The following is a 19,143-nucleotide window of genomic DNA, read 5'->3' as shown; positions in this document are numbered from 1 at the left end:
AGGTAAAAAGAAGCTTCTGCACAACCCAAATCAGCCTTCCCCATTAAACTCTTAATAGGAATTGTACATTTCTACTGTTCCACCACTATTAAATTAGTTGGTTTATATTTCCATACTGCTAGACTTAATAATACTTAAAAAATCATTACTTACTTAGGGGCAATGGTGACAGTGTTTCCTTCAGGTAATGAGAAATCATCAGCATCTCTTCCCACAAGAATAGCATTGTACATCAAAGTTTTACTGCTTGGGTTTTTCACGTACACCTATCACAACAACAACAACAAAATCAGCTTATTTTTATTCAATTTTTAGAGTATAAAAGGCGTATTCTGCAGCTAAGTTCCAAAATACAAACTAAGAATATCACAAAATAAGAAAGTACTTCAAATAACCAGATAGATTATTTTTCTTCCTGAGTATAGACTTCCCACAGACTATTCAACCTGAGTTTTACTGACTACTTATTTTGCAGCGTACACTGTACTCCTATGCCTGTTAATCCTGTACTCCTCTCTATATTTGATCCCAAATTTGTCAGATTTGTATATTTCTTTCTGCGCTTACAAGCATAGGAAAAAAACACCAGCAGAAGCCAGGATCCCAAGCCTGAAAAGAAAAAGACGATGATGGATGTTTCCATTTTCTATATTTAGTAGCCAAATTACATGAAACCCATTCACTCTTTGTTGTAGTATAGACATAATATAAGCACGTGTATACATACAGTGGTTTAACCTTGTACAGCTACAAATCTAAATTCAATGGTGTCAGTACCTGTTCAACAACACTTGCATGGAGAGCACCTTTAAACTCTATAGTCTTCTTGGGTAAGTAGTGAGGGAGACTTTCATATAGGTAGACACACAGAATAAGCATCATGACTGGGTTTGGATCACAGATGTCAGTGGCCTAATATTGAAAACAGAAAAGAAAAAATAACCAGATATTCAGTTAAAATTTTGCCTGTGTAGTTTAGAGATATGAAGACGAAGAACAAAAAAAGCATGAAACTTGTCAGTGAACAAAAAAAAATTAGTTCTTGAAGACCACTGACATGCTCTGGAATAAACCTAGGTTAAAAATTAAAATCACCTTTTTTTCCCCCCGCAGTTCAGCAGAAACAGATTTTCATTTTATTAAAATGAAGCATAACAGAAAAAGCAAGTAAAATTCACTAACTGGATAAACATATGCCTCTATTATCTTTAAAAAAAAAAAGCTTTTAAAAATCTTTCCGTTTACTACGTAAAATATCATCTCAAATACTCCTATATATAGTTTTGCAACTGTTTATGAAGACATTGTCACCATCCAACTAACTATAGTTACTTTTATTGCAGATGCCAAATTTCTTTACAAAAGGTAGCAAGTATTACCGCATTTTAAAAATTTGATTTACAGAAATGAATTTAAATGAAAACTGCAAAACATGTCAAAGCTTTAGTCCTCAGTGATTCTGGTAAGTCACTGAAAAGAGAGAGGTAGAAATTTCTCCATTAAACACATGAATTTTTCAGAAGGCTAATCAAACACTACAGAGTCTCAGTGATGTAAGTGGCTTCCCACAAATACAGGTAGGAAAGATCTGGCTACAGATTTAAACAAATAAGATTCTGTACTTCCTAAATCAAACTAATTAAATTAAGCTTTTTAAAACTTCATGCTTAGTAACTTATAATGTTATTGTAATAAAGTTGTCTATGATACACCAAATAAACTTTTACAACTCAGCTAATTTATCTCCTGAATTAAATATCAAGTAATACTGAAAAATACACACACTTGGGAGTAGATTTAAGCAGCAAACCACTGCATTAACATGTCATCTCATTAAAAGGTGCTTTTTTCATTTAAGACATTTTATTTGGATCCCTTACCTAACTGAGAGTCATTCAATACAGCAATATTTTGAAAAATGCCTTTCTTTGCCTAGTGTCTAGAAAGTGACTACCATTCTAAATCCCCTTATCTTACAGGAAAAATTTTGCCCAACTCTCAAGCAAAAAAAACACCTGATCTATTGTGCTGTTGCTCATTGTCACTGTCACCCTTTCTACGCAGCTTGGATGAGTTGCACATAACTACTGGTAACCTCACCCCATCACTCTAGAATCAAGCTTCCTTCTTCCATGGTTTCATCATATCACGAATTTGCAGCTGTAAACCACTCAAAGAATAGACAGAGCACATTTGTGTTTATTTTAATATTGACCTGTACATTACTTAGAAGTATTGTATATACAGAAAGCCAATGTCTTTTAGACCTACAGTCATGTGAGAGAGCAAGAAAACAGGTATGAGACACTTTTAAATCCCAATACTTATGAAACAGCTGTACTACTTCTACTACTAGGAGCTTCACAACCTCTGGGACTATACTTCATATTCAAATACATTAGCAATAAGGACAAAGAACTTCCTCTAGTCAGCAACTGTTGAAAGTTTCACACCCATTTCTAAGGACATGAACAAACAAGTCTCAAAAGATATAACACTTTTGTAGCACAGGTCTACTTAGGATATCAAAGACTACATTATTTTTGGACTATCCTAACAAATAAAAAAGACAAAATAAAGCAAAAAAGTCTCTTAAATGGCATGCTTTTTTGTTTATCTGGAAGAGGAATTGAGAGCAATACATAACCGGTTTTATTTAGAACATCAGTTTTATTTAGAAACACGTATACTATAGGGGACCTGAATCTGTCTCATAAGTGCATACATGGCAGGCACGTCAGTAGAAAAAGGTCTAGAAAAAAATGCCTGTAGCTTGTAGGCAAACAGGTAAATCAAGAGTTCCATGGAATTAATCCAAAAACTACTGCAAGTAATAAAATCTCCCACTCACAATATGAGCCCACATTGTATGCCAGGAAGCCACAGCTGAGCTGGTACCAGCACACAGATCTCTCCAGGTTATCAACAGTCATGTCGGTCACTATTGCATAAGCACGGCTTCCACATGTACAAAAATCTCTCACGCACTTTAAGCACAAACATCTTTACTGATTCAAGACTAGTAATCTATTGGTAAATCCGCTACACAATTTCCCTGCTTCCCTCTGTGTACGTACTTCCCTCAAGCAAAGCTTTGTAAGGAAGGTTGCAAGCCTGCAACTTATTAGATACATGAAGCAACTCGTGGTAGAAGAGCGTACAGTGATACTATGAGATCCCTCATGAGAATAGGGCAATTCGAACTGAAATTTGCCAGATGACTCCAGCTGTGGTAGTATTAGGAGAGAATGTGATGCTCCAGTGGAAGCATTGGTTATCTTTTCTGGGTAAGTTAAGAAAGCAATAAAAATGGTAATGTGACACTTTTGAGGAGATCAGATTAATAAAAATAAAGTAAATAAATACAGTCCATCTAATAAAATGTGACATCAATTTAACTATATTCAATAAGGAGCCCAGGTTTTTGGCACAACCACTTTTGTGAAATATTTCTAAAACTTTGCTCTTTTTATAAAAAAATTATCACTCTAGATAAAATTTACCCATGAACAAGATGTGTTATTACCACTGTACCTTTTTAGGACCAAAACCTCTTAATAGTAAACTATGAGGATAAAGTTATATCAACTTAATTTTCTTTTGATACTTTGTCAGTAAAGTCTCATTTCAATATTTATTGTCAATACTATTAACATTTCCAGAGATCTCTCAGAATAGTGAATATCCCTATATACTTAATATTTCTTCTATAAACTACATTATACCAGTTTCTGACAAGACCACACTTTCAGCCCCCACATTATTTTATTTATATGACCAACTATATCCTTGTCCTTAACATGATTAAACGTTTATTGCCTAAATGGAACATTAGAGGAAAAAAGCTCTTTAAATCTTTTTTTAATTGATTCTTATGAGGCAATTTTCATAATGAACCATCTATTCCAGAATCTCTATACTCTCCAGCAGATTAATAAAGGGAACGGATACTACTTCTAAAGCACCAGGATGAAGGAAACAGAGGAGCTATTTAGTCAGTCACCGGCCCTCTGATGTGAGTCTCTGTAGAAATATTATTTGCATTAGTTAATGTTTCATCTTAGTATGTATCTGCCTCTAGATGAGCCAATTTTGTATTTTATTGAATGAGAAAAATGCTACACATTTAGATTATAACAAGAAAATGTAGCATTTTTTAAAATCTAATAAAATTCTTGTACAGATTATATTTTCCTCTTCAGTATTGAGAAGATAAAATGAAGAGTAAAAATCCAGATTATTAAAATATCTGAAAAAAATATTACTTGATTAAGAGTGTTCCCATATGTCCTAAAACATGGTCACCTATAGATACAGGATTTAAAGTTATGCTTTTCTCTCTCTTCCATTTGTATTTCTCCAAGGCTATAAAAAATGGTTTTGGATAATTACTTAAAAATTCTTTTTTTTTTTTGGTCATTTCTGCGAACAAAAAATTTCTAGCAATTAAAAAAAAAAAAAAAGAAAAAGAAAAACAATGGGAGATAAGCCTAAAATAGTCAAGTCAATAAAACAACTCCATGAGAAGAATTAGACCCATGTGGATTCCCACTAGGAATTTTGTAAACAAAGTAGAAATTTCATTCTCATTATCAGAAACTTTTGGATAACTGCAATTACTCTGCTTCCCAAATATTAATGAAGAGAGTCTGAGAAAAGACATCACAATTATTAGCCACATGAGCTGAAAAAGGGAGAAAACTTTTTTGCCTCTTCTGGACTGTCTTTAGTGCAGCAAGAGACGCATAGACATATCTATCCAACCTAACACAGTGTTTCCAATGCAGGAGTAATCTTTCCTTCCCATCCAGTCTACAAGCTCGTCAGAAGTTTCCCATCATGTTTTACAGAAAGGAGAAATTAAAGAATTCTCAGAGATTAGTCCAGCAGTATTTTCCCTGGCCTCTTCAGCCCTTTAGAGGCTGTGCTATAATGAGATGTTTTATGTCTTATATGTAAAAATCCTCAATTCAGTAGGAGAAAACAAATCCAGAAAGGCCAGTGAAGCTATAATTTGTCCAAACTTGAAAGGGAAACTAAAGGTAGAGAGAGTCGCCAGGGCACAGCAAGTGCCAGTTGCTCTCTCCAGGACAGGGAGCCAGGAGCCCAAGGCAACATAACACAGCTGCAGAGCAGAGGCCAGCCAGGGCTTATCCCACCCCCAGCCAAGAACAGAGCAGCTAGACAGTACCAGGGCAGCCCCAGCCATGGCCATCAGGCACCTACTTGGGAACTAGGACAGGCGAAGGCTGGGATGAGGGCCTATGGGTGAACCTGGCTTGGCAGGTCCCATGGCCAGTTAGCGCAAGGCTTTGGGGAGCTGTCCTGGTTTCAGCTAGGATAGAGTTCATTTTCCTCCTAGCAGCTAGTATAGTGCTGTACTTCAGATTTAGGTTGAGAATAATGCTGATAACACACTGATATTTTAGTTGTTGCTAAGAAGTGCTTATATTAAAGTATTTTCAACTTCCCATGCTCTGCCAGCAAGGAGACGCAGAAGAAGCTGGGAAGAAGCATAGCCAGGACAGCTGACCCAAACTGGCCAAAGGGGTATTCCATATCATATGACATCATGCTCAGTATAACCACAGGGGAAAAGATAGCTTGGAGGCTGCTGCTCGAGAACCGACTGGGCGTGAGTCAGCAAGTGGTAAGCAATTGCACTGTGCATAACTTGTTTTGTATATTCCATTACCATCATTATTATTCTTACTTTCCTTTTCTGTCTTGTTAAACTGTCTTTATCTCAACCCACGGATCTTACTTTTTTCCCCTCTGATTCTCTGCCCCATCCCACCACAGGGGAGAGATCGAGCAAACGGCTGTGTGGTGTTCAGCTGTCTGACAGGTTAAACCACAACACTGGGCACCTCCCTGGGCACAAGGGCAGGCCAAGGCTGGGATGAGGGCTTATGGGTGAGCCCGGCTTGGTGAGTCCCATGGCCGGGCAGGGCAGGGCTGTGGGGAGCTAGAGACCAGCCCTGCTGTGGCGTCACTGGGGCAGCGGCTGATGATCCCAGGGGGCTGATATGATATCGGGTCCTGGGCTGTGGGCAGAGTTGGTGGGAGCCCCAAGGAGCATGGCATGGGTAGGCGGGGCTGGGGGTGCCCCCCAGGCATTGACAGGAGATAAGTCTGAAGAGCATTAAATCTACATCATTTAATGACTCTCTGATAGACATTTCAGAAAATAGTATTTTTAACAAGGTCCCATCGCCCTGGTTGCAAGGAGACCAGAAGGAGCTGTATCCCTAAACAGATTCCTAATGTCTGCTTTAGGAAGAGGAACCTCTCCTTCTCCATACCCTAAAGCACTATATGGCAGGGCAGGGGGACTAAAAAGAGAATCTGAGTACTGGAAAAGATGGCAAGGCTTGGCTCATGGGCCAAAAGCAGAGATAGGGTGCAGCCCTTTCCCAAAGGATAAACTATTTAAGTAAAGATGACTTAGTTACTGAAAGCTTCACAGACTTATTACTGACTACAGCTCAGCCCTAATTAAAACAAATCCTGTAGTCCTGCAAATTAAATGCCTGTAGTCCCGCATGAATGTGTTCTGTGTGCTTCGCACTATGAGGAACATGATTTTTTGTTTTGTTTGATACAATAGGAAGGAGAAATCTGTCAAGATACATTAGAACAGACAATCCTTACCATATTTTTACCTATATATATATTAAATTCACCTTGCATTACATCTCACTAGATAACCTCCAAGTTTTCTTAATTTCCCTTCTGTTTTAATAACTTAAGAGACAGTTAGGACATTCCACAGAAAAGGTAGAACTGGAGCTTCCCTGGTGGCAAATCCATTGACTCCATGGAGCACAAAGGCAGAAAGTTACCAACTGTTTCCTCTTTCTTTTCTTGTCCTGTACCCAGCCAAGCATCACATCCTACTCCCAGCAGTTCTAGCACAGCTCCTTCTCTAACCTTCCAAGAGAACGGGTACATCACTGAGCACTGATCTGAAGTTTCCCTGTCACTTTCCATAGTTTCCTAGATGATGCTTATCCTCGTAGTTCTTAATATTCATAACATAAAGTCTTCATGCACTGATGTAATCATATGCCTCAACTTGTATTTCTATTTATTTCCATCATCATTGTTTTTTAAGGTTGGAATTTTAGGATGCACTTACTATGGAAAGTAAAAAAGCTTCTTCCCTGCCAAAACTTTTAAACCTGAAGTCTGAAAAATATTCTGATGTTTTCCATTCACTTATCTCAGTAATGACTATTGAATGTTAACAAATATTTGTAGGAGAAGTTATTCCAATATAGATGCGGTTTTACACCTCTGCTGTTCATCTTTCCTGCACTTTCCTTTAAGAGAGCAAAGATGTCAGAGTAGATTATCTGTTGAAGCTTAACTTTCTTTTGCCACTTACTTCTATTCTTTTCCACTTAGATCAGAACTTATTCCCTCAGAAAACATCACTCTGGTTTATCCTGTGGTGAATTCATAAAACTGCATTTGTGACATTAACCTACTAATTTTTAAAAAGTGAAAAATCAGTGTACTTCATAACAACATTCAGCAGAAAATTCACATAGTCTACATATATTATTTGCTTTAAAAAATTCTGTTAGCAAACAATAGCAATTAATAAAGTTTAACAGATTTATGTCTTAAATTGTATCCATACCAGTTTCTCAAAATATGAAAAACTTTTCACATTTTTGGAAGAGTTGGGTGTTTGCTTGTTAGCTTATCTGTGCTCTAATGTTGCCAAGTTAAAGAAAACGCTGACAAACGGGATAAATTGTTATACTTCAAATTCTAAATATTCCAAGTTAGGACAATATCAAACCTGCACAAGAAATTCAAGGCATAGTGGATTGGTTCTATTGCAAAACTGAAGTTATTTAACTGTTATACCACCACAGCTCTGTGCTGTTAATTCCATAACCAACTCTCCACATTTTCAATCACCTGTATATTACTAAAGCCTGGTCTTTAGTATTGCTGGTACTACGGCTCAGAAAGCAGTTTGTAACTGCTTACAAATAATGCCTCTTGATTTTATGAAAATAGGTTTATAACTTAATGCAAAAATTAAATGGCATTAACTTCCTCTAAGTCATTCCATGACATTTAGAAAATGCTGGCAGTTCTGTTTTCTTAGCATAGCAGTGTGATGGATTGAAACATGGAATAGAATATATTGCAAACAAATAATCTATCTAGCTGGAAAAGGAAAAGAAAAAACTAAATCAGAGTGTTTTAAATCCTAAATAATCACAGTAACTATAAGCAAAAGTTCTGACAGACGGAAAAGAGGAGAGAAAAACTTTATTAAAAGCTATCAGCAAGGAGTAGATCGCTGAACCACTTCTTGTGGCAGTAACACTCCATTTTCTGAACGTGTAATTATTAGTTGAATAATGTAATGGAGCAAACTATTCAACAGATGCATAAATAACACGAGAAGGCTTTCCTTACTACAAAGCCTACGAAGCAATGATGAAAATAGACATCCTACACCAAAGAACAGCTTCTAGCAGGACAGAAATAACTGAAAAACAGAAAATGCTTGGAATCAGCAGCCATGAAATGTTACCTGGGCAACCAATTTAAATCACCAATTGCAAATGACTATTGAAAATTATGGCGAAAGTATTAAACAAACAGAAGGTAATGAAAATACTGTATTAAATTTCAGAAAACAAAAGCCATACATTAAGATTTATTGGTTATTTCCAGATTTGTAAGGCTTAAATATTGAACTTAAAAGGTAAACTTATAGTTAACAATGTTGTTTGTGAACAAAAGGAGATTCCTCAGTTTATACAGGCTTTGCTTATACAAGTGCAGCAGCCAACTTTTCAATAAACTGGAAGTCAATGTGAGAATAGGACAGTCAGCAAGTCTGGAAAAAAGATCAAGTAGTCATTCTGGTGTCTAAATAAAGCTTAAAAGTCTATATTTTTGTATGTTTGTTATATATATACATATGAATATCCTTTTTAAAAGGCTATATCTATCCCAGGCATACACAGTTTCTCTTTAGAAATATCCTAGCTGAGACCACTATCAGATCTGAGCAATTTTCAGTTGCTCCGACAGAAATAAAAAGGACACTGATTTTGAAACATACATTTCCTATTCTTTCATTTCCACAATACGTTTATGGGGTGCGTAAGGGAATAATCTAGGTGAACTTAGAACCTGAACAGATCACTTGTCTGTTGCAATTGCCTGTTTCCATAGATCTCATAACGACAGTGAATCACAGAATAGTTGGAAATGACCTCAAAGATCATCTAGTTCCAACCTCCCTGCCATGGACAGGGACAACTTCCACTAGATCAGGTTGCTCAAAGCCTCACCCAACCTGGCCTTGAACACTTCCAGAGATGGATCATAGAATCATAGAATGGCATAGGCTGGAAGGGACCTCAGAGATCATCTAATCCAACCTTCCTGTCATGGGCAGGGACGCCTCTCAACTAGACCAGGCTGCTCAAGGCTCCGTCCAACCTGGCCTTGAACACCCCCAGGGAGGGGGCATCCACAACTTCTCTGGGCAATTTATTCCAAAATCTTACCACCCTCGTACTGAAGAATTTCTTCCTAAGATCTAATTTAAATCTGCTCTCCTTCAACTTAAACCCATTTCCCCTTGTCCTATCAGTGGACATTCTTGTAAAAAGTCCCTCCCCAGCCTTCCTGTAGGTTCCCTTCAGGTATTGGAAGGCAGCTATTAGGTCCGCCCGAAACCTTCTCTTTTCAAGGCTGAACAATCCCAGCTCCCGCAACCTGTCCTCGTAGCGGAGGTGCTCCAGCCCCTGGATCATCTTTGTGGCCCTCCTCTGAACACGCTCCAACAAACCTATGTCTCTCTTATGGTGGGGACACCTGAACTGGACGCAGTATTCGAGGTGGGGTCTCACAAGAGCATCCACAACTTCTCTGGGCAACCTGTTCCAGGGCTTCACCACCCTCAGAGTGAGGAATTTCTTTCTTAGATCTAGTCTAAATCTATCCTCTTTCAGTTTAAAGCCACTTCCACTTGTCCTATCACCACACACCCTTGTAAAAAATCCCTCTCCAGCTTTCCTGTAGGCCCCCTTTAGATACTGGAAGGCTGCTAGAAGGTCTCCCCGGAGCCTTCTCGTCTCCAGGCTGAACAACCCCTACTCTCTCAGACTGTCTTCATAGGAGTGGTGCTTCAGCCCTCTGATGATGCTCATGGCCCTTGTCTGGACTCACTCGAGCAGGTCCATGTCTTTCTTATGCTGGAGTCCCCCGAGCTGAATTCCAGGTGTGGTCTCAGGAGAGCAGAGTAGAGGGGGAGGATCACCTCCCTTGATCTGCTGGTCATACATCTTTTGAGGCAGCCCAGGGTACAGTTGGCTTTCTGGGCTGCAAGTACACATTGCCAGCTCATATTCTGTTTTCCATCCATCAACACCCCCAATTCCTTCTCCTCGAGAAGATTCAAGGATTGCCCCAACCCATGTGCAGGACTTTACATTTGGCCTTGTTGATCACATGGGCCCATCTCTCAAGCCTGTCCAGGTCCCTCTGGATGGTATCCCTTCCCTCTAGAGTATCAACCACACCACACAACTTGGTGTCATCAGCAAACTTTCTGAGGGTGCACTCAATCCCATTGTCCGTGTCCCCAACAAGACATTAAATAATACTGGTCCCAGTACAGACCCCTGAAGGACATCACTCATCACTGTTGTCCACCCAGGCACTGAGTCATTGACTGCAACTCTTCGAGTGCAACTATCCAGGCAACTCCTTAACCACTGAGTCGTCCACCTGTCAAATCCATGTCTCTCCATTTTAGCGACAAGGACATTGTGTGGGACAGTATCAAATGCTTTGCACAATATTATCAATAAAGATGAATCCCAGTCAAATATTCTTTATCTAATGCTCTGATTTATCATGCTTACAAATCAAAGCAAATAGTTTTTGCATTCACTTTTATAAGGATGCTTAGGAAGATTCAGTCCTTTACAACTCTCTTCAAGTATTTTTCCAGAATACAGTATGAAAGATACGTATAAGACGAAAATTGCTACTCTAACAAATAAAAGTAATTTTTAACTCGTTTATTTCTTCTATGTTCTGAATATAAGACCAGACATTAATATCAGATTCCTATCTCAGGCAAACCAAGCAGAACAGTTTAATTCAGTCAGTAACTAAATGCCATACAACCACTGACTCACCCTCACCATCACTGGGGAACGGGGAAGAGAATTAAGGGGGAAAAGGGAAGGGGACTCATGGGCTGAGATAAGAATGGTAGAAGAAGTAGTAGTAATAATGGTAAAATAATAATAATATATGAATATATATTTAAAAAAAATATTTAAAAAGTGATGCACAGTGTAATTGCTTATCACCCAGTGAACAATTGTCCCATCCCAGCAAACGATTCTGAAACAGTTAAGTCCCGACACTGCAATCCCAGACGAGTGAGAGCCCCAGGGGAGGGGGTGGGGGGTGGAGAGAGACAGCACCCTCTGAAGAAAATTTCCAACTTACCGGTCAGCCCTCGCCTATATACTGGGCATGATCTTGCATGATATGGAATACGCCATTGGCCAATGCAGCCCTCAATCCTAAGTCTATGTTCTAATCATAAATTAGGAATTGTGGGCCCTTTGTCCCAGCCATGCCCTCCAAGCCTGTTGTGCTTCTGCACACTGGTAAAACTGTACTATCAATAATCTTCTCATAACAAATCCCATACTAAAACACACAGCTCTTCCAGCTGCTAAAAAGAAAAAACAACTCTGTCCCAGTCAAAACCAAGACACCAAGGTATTTGCATTTACGTTATAGATTGGTGGACAGACAGATACAGAGTTTTATCTGTGTATTTGCAGTTTCACAAATATTTTAGTCAAATAACTAAGAATTAAGAAATAAATCCTTTTCCTTAAAGTTACTTTTGTCAAGAAGTTGCCTTATTTACCAAGCTAATAGCTCCTTACTAAAGTACAAGAAACCAAAGACAAAAAAGTATTAATCATCTTTAGAGATGATTATAATAAAAGTATGACTGAAATATTAAGTGACAGCCATGAAGCTACCTTTCTAAGTGCATACAATAACCTGGAGGCTACCTCAAGGAAAAATTCTTACATATACTGGAAATGAAAAAAAATTCTACGTTGCTGCATTTCTTTCTTCTTCTCCATTGGCTGCTGATAGCATCTTCTTTCTCTCCTTCACTTCAGATTCAACTCTTGTCAGACTCAAGTCTGACCCCTTTCTTGCTCATATGGCCATGCTATTGCCCAGTTTCACTGCTTTCTACTCCACAATGCTGAATTCCTCTCTTCATTTCAACAGAACAGCCACATTCATTATCAGCTTCTTAACACTCTGACTTAACTCACAACATCTTCTAATATCTTGTTTGAAAATATCCTCCCTTTTACTTGGTCCTAAATATAAATGTCAGTATTGTTGGCCCAAATTTTAAATCAGTCAGTAGCAAATCGAGTTCCTCTACTGGCTATCCCAAATCACTGCATTCTCTCTCCTAATCTATCCTAACCTATCCTTGTCACATACATTCCCTCCATATCGCTGTTATCCACCATTTCAATTGGATCTTCTTCAAATCAAAGCATTTTAGAACTTAAAAACATCAAACACAAAGCAAAAATACATAGAAAGACATCATTAATTCTCCAAGGCAAACTATCAGTCATGATTAGAAAGTGGAAACAAAGAATTTCTTGCCCAAAGTACTCCATCTTAAGCCTATATCTTAATTCTTAAGAGGATTTAAAAGCCTTGAACTCCATTAGAGGTATCATTTAAACTTGCAGCTGAAGTCTTCCAGACAGTTAAACTTCTTTATCAGAGAATCTTAGATTTTAAAGTGATTGAAAGCATCACCTATTCCAGACCTAATACGTCTTGGCTTGTGCAGTCTTAAAACACGAAGTGCGTTAAGGAGACTGTCCTGAAGCTCTGCTGCCACTGTTGTCCCAAAATCTGGGGTTCATTCACCCGGTGTGCAATACGCCGATCCACACACAGAGTGGCAGTATTTAATTACATTACATTGTTATTTAATTAATCACATTGTTTAGTACAAACCACATTGTCAGGTGGTCTGCTATTCACTTTTCTATTCAAGGTAAATCATTAACTTTGTCTAAAGGATGGGGCTTTACAAATGTCGATTTAACAGCACTGGTTATTAAGAAATTTTTTAACTATTTTGATTCCAGTGTAACACCATCTTTAATGTGGTTAATTCCTTTTGCATATCTGGCATCCAGCCTTTGTCTTCATGTGCTGAACTGCCTGGTTTTCTTACTAGAAGTTGAGGAAAAATATGCCTTCATTTGGAAGATTATCTTTTTATTCTTCCTGTCAGTCACAGTATAGGAAACAGTAGATTTTCTTGGTTTAGCCTCTCATAGCAAAGCCATTTACAACAGCATATCTGTATGGGGATGTGGGAGCAAGACAGTAGCTGTCACAATTGGAAATTGCAGTTTTTCCCTGTAGTCATAACACAATCAAATGGAAAGGGAAAAGAAAAGTTGTAATTGAGCTTTCTTTCATACCACTTTGTTCACACCACACCTCTACCTCTGATTCCTAATACTATTAATTCCTTTGCAAAGTTTCCTCATACACCAACAAACACTGTGTCATTCTACTGTATTCTCTTCTGGCCTTCTAGCCAGCCTAATATGCTCCACACCCAGCCCATCAGAGCCCCTGACAATCACTTTGCTCATAATAGAAGCTGAATCAATCAAAATTCTTAAGAGAAAGATGTGACCTTAAGCAATTTACTAGTTTTGGTAAGGACAGGATTTTTAATGACTCCAGGAGCAATGAAGAAAAGGAAAATAGGAGGGAATCTGCTATTTTAAATAGGTAATAGTTCAGTAACTAACATGCAACCAGCAGATGGAAGATAAGAGCACGAACGTCTATGAACATGTAACCCTGTAACACAGCCTTGCCATTGCTGTTAATAGACCATAAGCTTTGTACTGAATTTACAAGGCCTCAGCACCAGGATTTGACAAGGCTTCTCTGTCTGAAGGTTTGTTGACCAGCTTGTAGAGATTTGCTCTACTTGGTTTAGCTGTGACAGTAACTTTTTTAATTGATCAGGCCTCTGTGACCGATTTGTTTTACTTTTATCTTTGTATGGTACTACTAGAACCCACAGCTATAAATAACTCACAAATGGCCAATTAAAAAAATGCAGACTGGGAGCAGGAGAAAACTGGTATTAGAGGCAACAAAAAGAACAATGAAATAATATCTAACATATGTAACGGGCACTACATATAGAAAATTTGGATCTGTAGGCCAATGAAAAAAGACAGAGATGTAAAGCATGTTACGAAACATATAAAAATGATCCCAAGCGGATCCTAGATTGAAGAAGAAACTGACATCAACAACATCATATTCCTCCCTAAACAGGACATCAGAAGCTGACAGCTTACAATGTTGCACTCACCAGAAGTCCAAATACACTGATTTCTGTGTGCATCAAATCTGGGACAGAATCTTCATGATTAGGTAGATTCACATAAGTGTCACCAGACATTCACAGAATTTTTTACCACTCTCTTTTATGTTCATGTGCATTTTCTTTTTCTTCAACACATTTTTTTATAAATTGCTTTAGATTGTTAACAATAAATTCCACTCAGGTTTTCACTGTGTGATTTTCAATGCTAAAATCTGAACTGAATTAATCTTATATTCAGCTAGTTGTATATATCTGATTCTAAAAAGCAAGGAATTATGGAAATTACTTGTAATTAAGTGTATTTATATGAAGCAGTATTTTGGTTTCCATCATACAGTAGCACATCATGAAACAAAATTGTTTCACTAAAATCTCACCTTAACCTGATGTACAATATTACTATCATAAAAGTGAAAAGAATAATTCAAAAGCATGTAAGAACTGCTAGTACAAACTCATTTACCTTTATGTCTATAGCCAGCCTGACAGCATGCATGGCATTGACAAGTATCAAACAGTTGTGCAGAAACTGTTCAGGAGTTCTTGGATTAGTGTACATCCTTACAAAGTGAGTAGTGATCTAGAGAAGAAAGAGAAAACAAACTCTTCATCTTCCACTAAGCAAAAATACTGTTTGTATTTTCACTCCTTTTGCAAACCATAAGATCTAAATTTTGAACTAAAATTCCCTGTTAAGAATATACTTAAAGAAAAATTAATATTGAAATAATCATTCTAGATTTGCTTTTGTTTCTTTTTAAAAATCACATAAGCCAACAGTCCCAAAGGAAAATAAGGCCTCAATAAACCCACTTAAGTTAATAAACTGTATAAAACTTGCACAATATTAAGAGAAGTCCTTACCAAATATGGACAATAAGCTGCCAGCTGTGCTGCCAATACCAGACCATCTAGAAGATCTCGGTCAAAATTTACAATCCATCTCATTGGTGGTACTCCACCTGATTTAAAAGCAGAGCAAGATGAATTAGAGTCATTTCCCCTGAGAGGCTTAATTTCATTCTAGATATTTATGATGACTATTCAAAATGACTGAGTAGAGGAAAGGACAGAAAAAGCAAACATCCATTTAGATGTAGAATTTCCCAGGCATAATTCTCTTCCAGAGTCATTGCTGAAAACATGAAAAATCTCACCTAGAATATTGTAACTATTATTCATACACTCTGATACAGCATGTAAGAGTATTCATCATAACGGAAGAGAAAGCAGGTAAGCTAAACTTAACCTCACAGCTTAGGAACCTAAACATGTAAATCGTTTCTATTTTTATAGGTATAACATTCATGGGGCTACAGAAACCCAGGAAAATATGCATGAATCATTTAAAGTTTCAAGGTCAAAATACATAAGGAGGAAAAGGTTATGAATTATCTTTAAGGTCATATTAAATTATTTGGCACAAATGCAATATAAATGAAAGCTGACAGCTCAATCCCTGCATAGATCACTAGAACATGTTGCCCAGAGAAGTTATAGATGCCCCATCCCTGGAAGCGTTCAAGGCCAGGTTGGATGAGGCTTTGGGCAACCTGGTGTAGTGGAGGGTGTCCCTGCCCATGGCAGCGGGGTTGGAACTAGATGATCTTTGAGGTCCCTTCCAACCCAAAACTTTCTATGATTCCATGATTCTACATGTCTACAATTGTGTTGTAAAGGCCTATACCTCACAAGGTTAGCTTATTTTTTATATTTCTAATGGTTTTATTCAAAATAAAACTGATTATTAAGAAAGTAAATATAGTTTATTTATTAGTATTTCTTACTTGAATCATTCCATATCTTAAATATTTAATACAGCATTTAAACAACAGACTTTTGTTCTTAAGCATCATTATAAATCATAAGAAGAATACAGTCATTTGAAAAGTCTCAACCTGAGATACTTTCTAAAAATAGTTACTGACATACCAATAACTAAATTTTTTAAATCACTGTTTAAACCCAACTACCAATACTTTGCTCGCTGGATAATATGCACTTTGTGAAGCATGAACACATAGAAGTTGATCCTTTTTTTAAGGAGAGCGATCTGGTCACAAATATTGCATCATGCCTTTTCTGCTGTTATTTGCCGTTTCTATTGCAAAAATACCTACGGCTTAATTGTCTTTGTTTTCATTACTGTCTCAGGTACAAGCATCCAGATTTAGGGAACATTTTGGACTTCAACCACTGGCAAGGTTTTCAAACAGACTGGGATCATGCTCTCTCATACAGGACAAATTATATATTATATATATCACTATACATACAGAGAGTGTATTGTTTATCAAGTTCGAAGCTTCCTAAGTTGAAAAAAATCCACTGATAAGCTACAGAATCTGAGATGATGAAAAATGTCCTACATATTATAAACAAATAAACATCTTAACATTATAATATAAAGAAATGTTCTTTGATTTCAAAAATGCTACTGTTAAAAGATTTTAAAAAGTTTGTAACACTGAACTGTTATGACAGTAATATAACGATGTTCAGAACAGTCCACTGTCTTCATTAGCAAAAGAAGAATTTAGAGACACCAATACTTGACATAGAAATAATTTAAAAGAAGAGAAGCATAAAATGTTTCACCAGGTTACACATTTCACACCTTTGTTTCAAGTCTGTCCTTTTTAAGAGCTTTATTCTACAAGATGAAATACATGAAAGCATGGGCACGAATCGTGTCTATTTTAAAGGTCTCTACCTTTACAGAAAGAATACTACAAACTAAATGAAAGTTCAAGAAAGAGAAGAGGATAGACTCTCTATGCATTTGGAATACAGTGATCTCATTTAGCAGTCAAGAATGCAGAATTTTTTGCTCTCACAAAGTAGATGACACTACACTCTAGAAGTAACACTTCAATCCACGATATTAAGGGTTTTAAACTTGAGACGGTATTTTAGGGTATGTTACATACCCTATGAACAACCACTATCGAAACGACACTGACTAAGAAAGTAGGCTGTTGTATATTAAAAATTATTAAATTCATTAAGGTAACCTTATCCACTCCTAAGTACCTTCAGATGTCAGCAAGGCTGATGTAACCAAGCAAGTTATCGTCCAAAAGCCAGGTCACAAATCAAAGAAACATTCAAACTGCAAAAAAAATCCTAAACTTAAACTGAAGCAGTGGTAAGCACTCCATGTAGTGTTGAAGACACTATGAATGTTCAGAATGGGTTTCTTTCACTAGCACTTACTAGCAATTATTTTACTCGAGTTTATACCTCCTCAATTGCCTTCACTCACCTACTTTGTTTGATATTAAGTGTGACTGCAAAATAGTGACAGGAAAAAAGAGTAGCTTGAGATGCTGCTACTAATGTCAGATCATAATTTATCAACCTCATCTCAAGTAACTTCAATTGGTCCCCCAAGAAGTACAGATAAATCAAATTTGCAATAAAGCACCTACTATCAGCTACAGGTATAAATTTGGTTGTGGAACTCCTCATTTATACCAAACAGATTTGTTGTAAGCTTATAAAATTTTTCTACAATATTGTAAATACTGTTTCAGACTAAATTTAAGAGATAAACCACTCAAGAACCAAATGGAAGAAATAAAATAACCATGGGGCAAATCATTAAATAGGAAGTGCATTCAGATGGAATCCTATATGAATGCAAATACAGCAAATTATAATCTCAAATAAAAATTAATTCTAGGAAAGGCTAATTTTAAAATACTTGCTTTCATAAAATACACTAGCTAACATACAAGAGAATTTTATCAAACTAAGACTTTATATGTCATAGAAGAGTGAAATTCCTAGAGAATTTTTAAAGATTGTTCATGAATATCTAGAAGCAAAATTTTGATGCACATGTGCTTTGCACCAGGGGGTGCTGGTTCATTAAGATCCCACTAAGACAGACACTCAGACTTCATGAAGTATCACTGCCAGTTATTGGAGCTAATGCTGTAGAAAAAAAAAAAGAGGTTATTATAAATAACCTTACAGCCCTTCAGACACTGGGAACCCCAAGTTGTGCAGCATTGGAACTGACCTCCTGTCAGGATGCAGCACGCTGTACAGATGCAGTCTGTGGGACGGTTAGCTCTTATAGGATTTTGTTAAAATAAAACAATTCTTCTAGTATTTCTACCATCAAATAAAAAGGATGCTCAGGTGAGAACTTGGTGCTGCAGTTTTAGTTAAGGAGAAGGACATGCTGGTGGTGTAATCACTGGTATGAAGTGGGAGCTGCCTACAGGCTCCTCTGTTACAATAAGCTGGCTAAGTTTACCCTGTAGCCAAGGGATACCTATAGCACAGCACAGGCCTGCACCAACTCAGGTTAACTTACGTTATATGGATCACTTAGCTCCTTTATATACAATAGTCTTCCGGTTAGGTTCACCACAACATATTAATGGTTTGGTGTATTTATACTATTTGGAGACAAGCTCCCCAAAACAATTTAATTAAAAATTATCAAACAAAAAAAAAAGTGCCCTTTCCAGAAAACATGAAAAAAAAAAAAAGAGTATTTTTCATTACTAAGTACTTTCTGAGGAAGTCCTTGGTACAGCCTCAGGACTACCTTTTGCTGATTTTGACAGAAAAAAAAAAATATGGAGGAATTCAGTCTTCCATTAGCAACCCAAAAATGCATTTGAAGTAAAGGTCAA

The 19,143-nt window shown here is 37.2% G+C and overlaps 1 protein-coding gene across 1 annotated transcript in view; it reads right to left on the bottom strand.

Moving 5' to 3' along the window:
- Positions 1 to 19,143, bottom strand: part of CFAP47 (cilia and flagella associated protein 47) — a 343,401-nt gene that overhangs the window by 226,059 nt on the left and 98,199 nt on the right. Inside the window, exons 34-37 of the mRNA XM_086608696.1 lie at positions 15,356 to 15,453; positions 14,955 to 15,071; positions 778 to 912; positions 154 to 266 (exon numbers count right to left, since the gene is read on the bottom strand). Coding sequence (XP_086464822.1) covers positions 154 to 266; positions 778 to 912; positions 14,955 to 15,071; positions 15,356 to 15,453 — 463 coding nt within the window. The remainder of the gene's footprint in view (positions 1 to 153; positions 267 to 777; positions 913 to 14,954; positions 15,072 to 15,355; positions 15,454 to 19,143) is intronic.

The sequence above is a fragment of the Tauraco erythrolophus genome, chromosome 1 (assembly GCF_009769465.1).
Source record: "Tauraco erythrolophus isolate bTauEry1 chromosome 1, bTauEry1.pri, whole genome shotgun sequence".
NCBI classification, from domain to species: Eukaryota; Metazoa; Chordata; class Aves; order Musophagiformes; family Musophagidae; genus Tauraco; species Tauraco erythrolophus.
The sequence above is the reverse complement of the archived record's forward strand: the minus strand, read 5'-3'. Positions and strand labels throughout refer to the sequence as shown.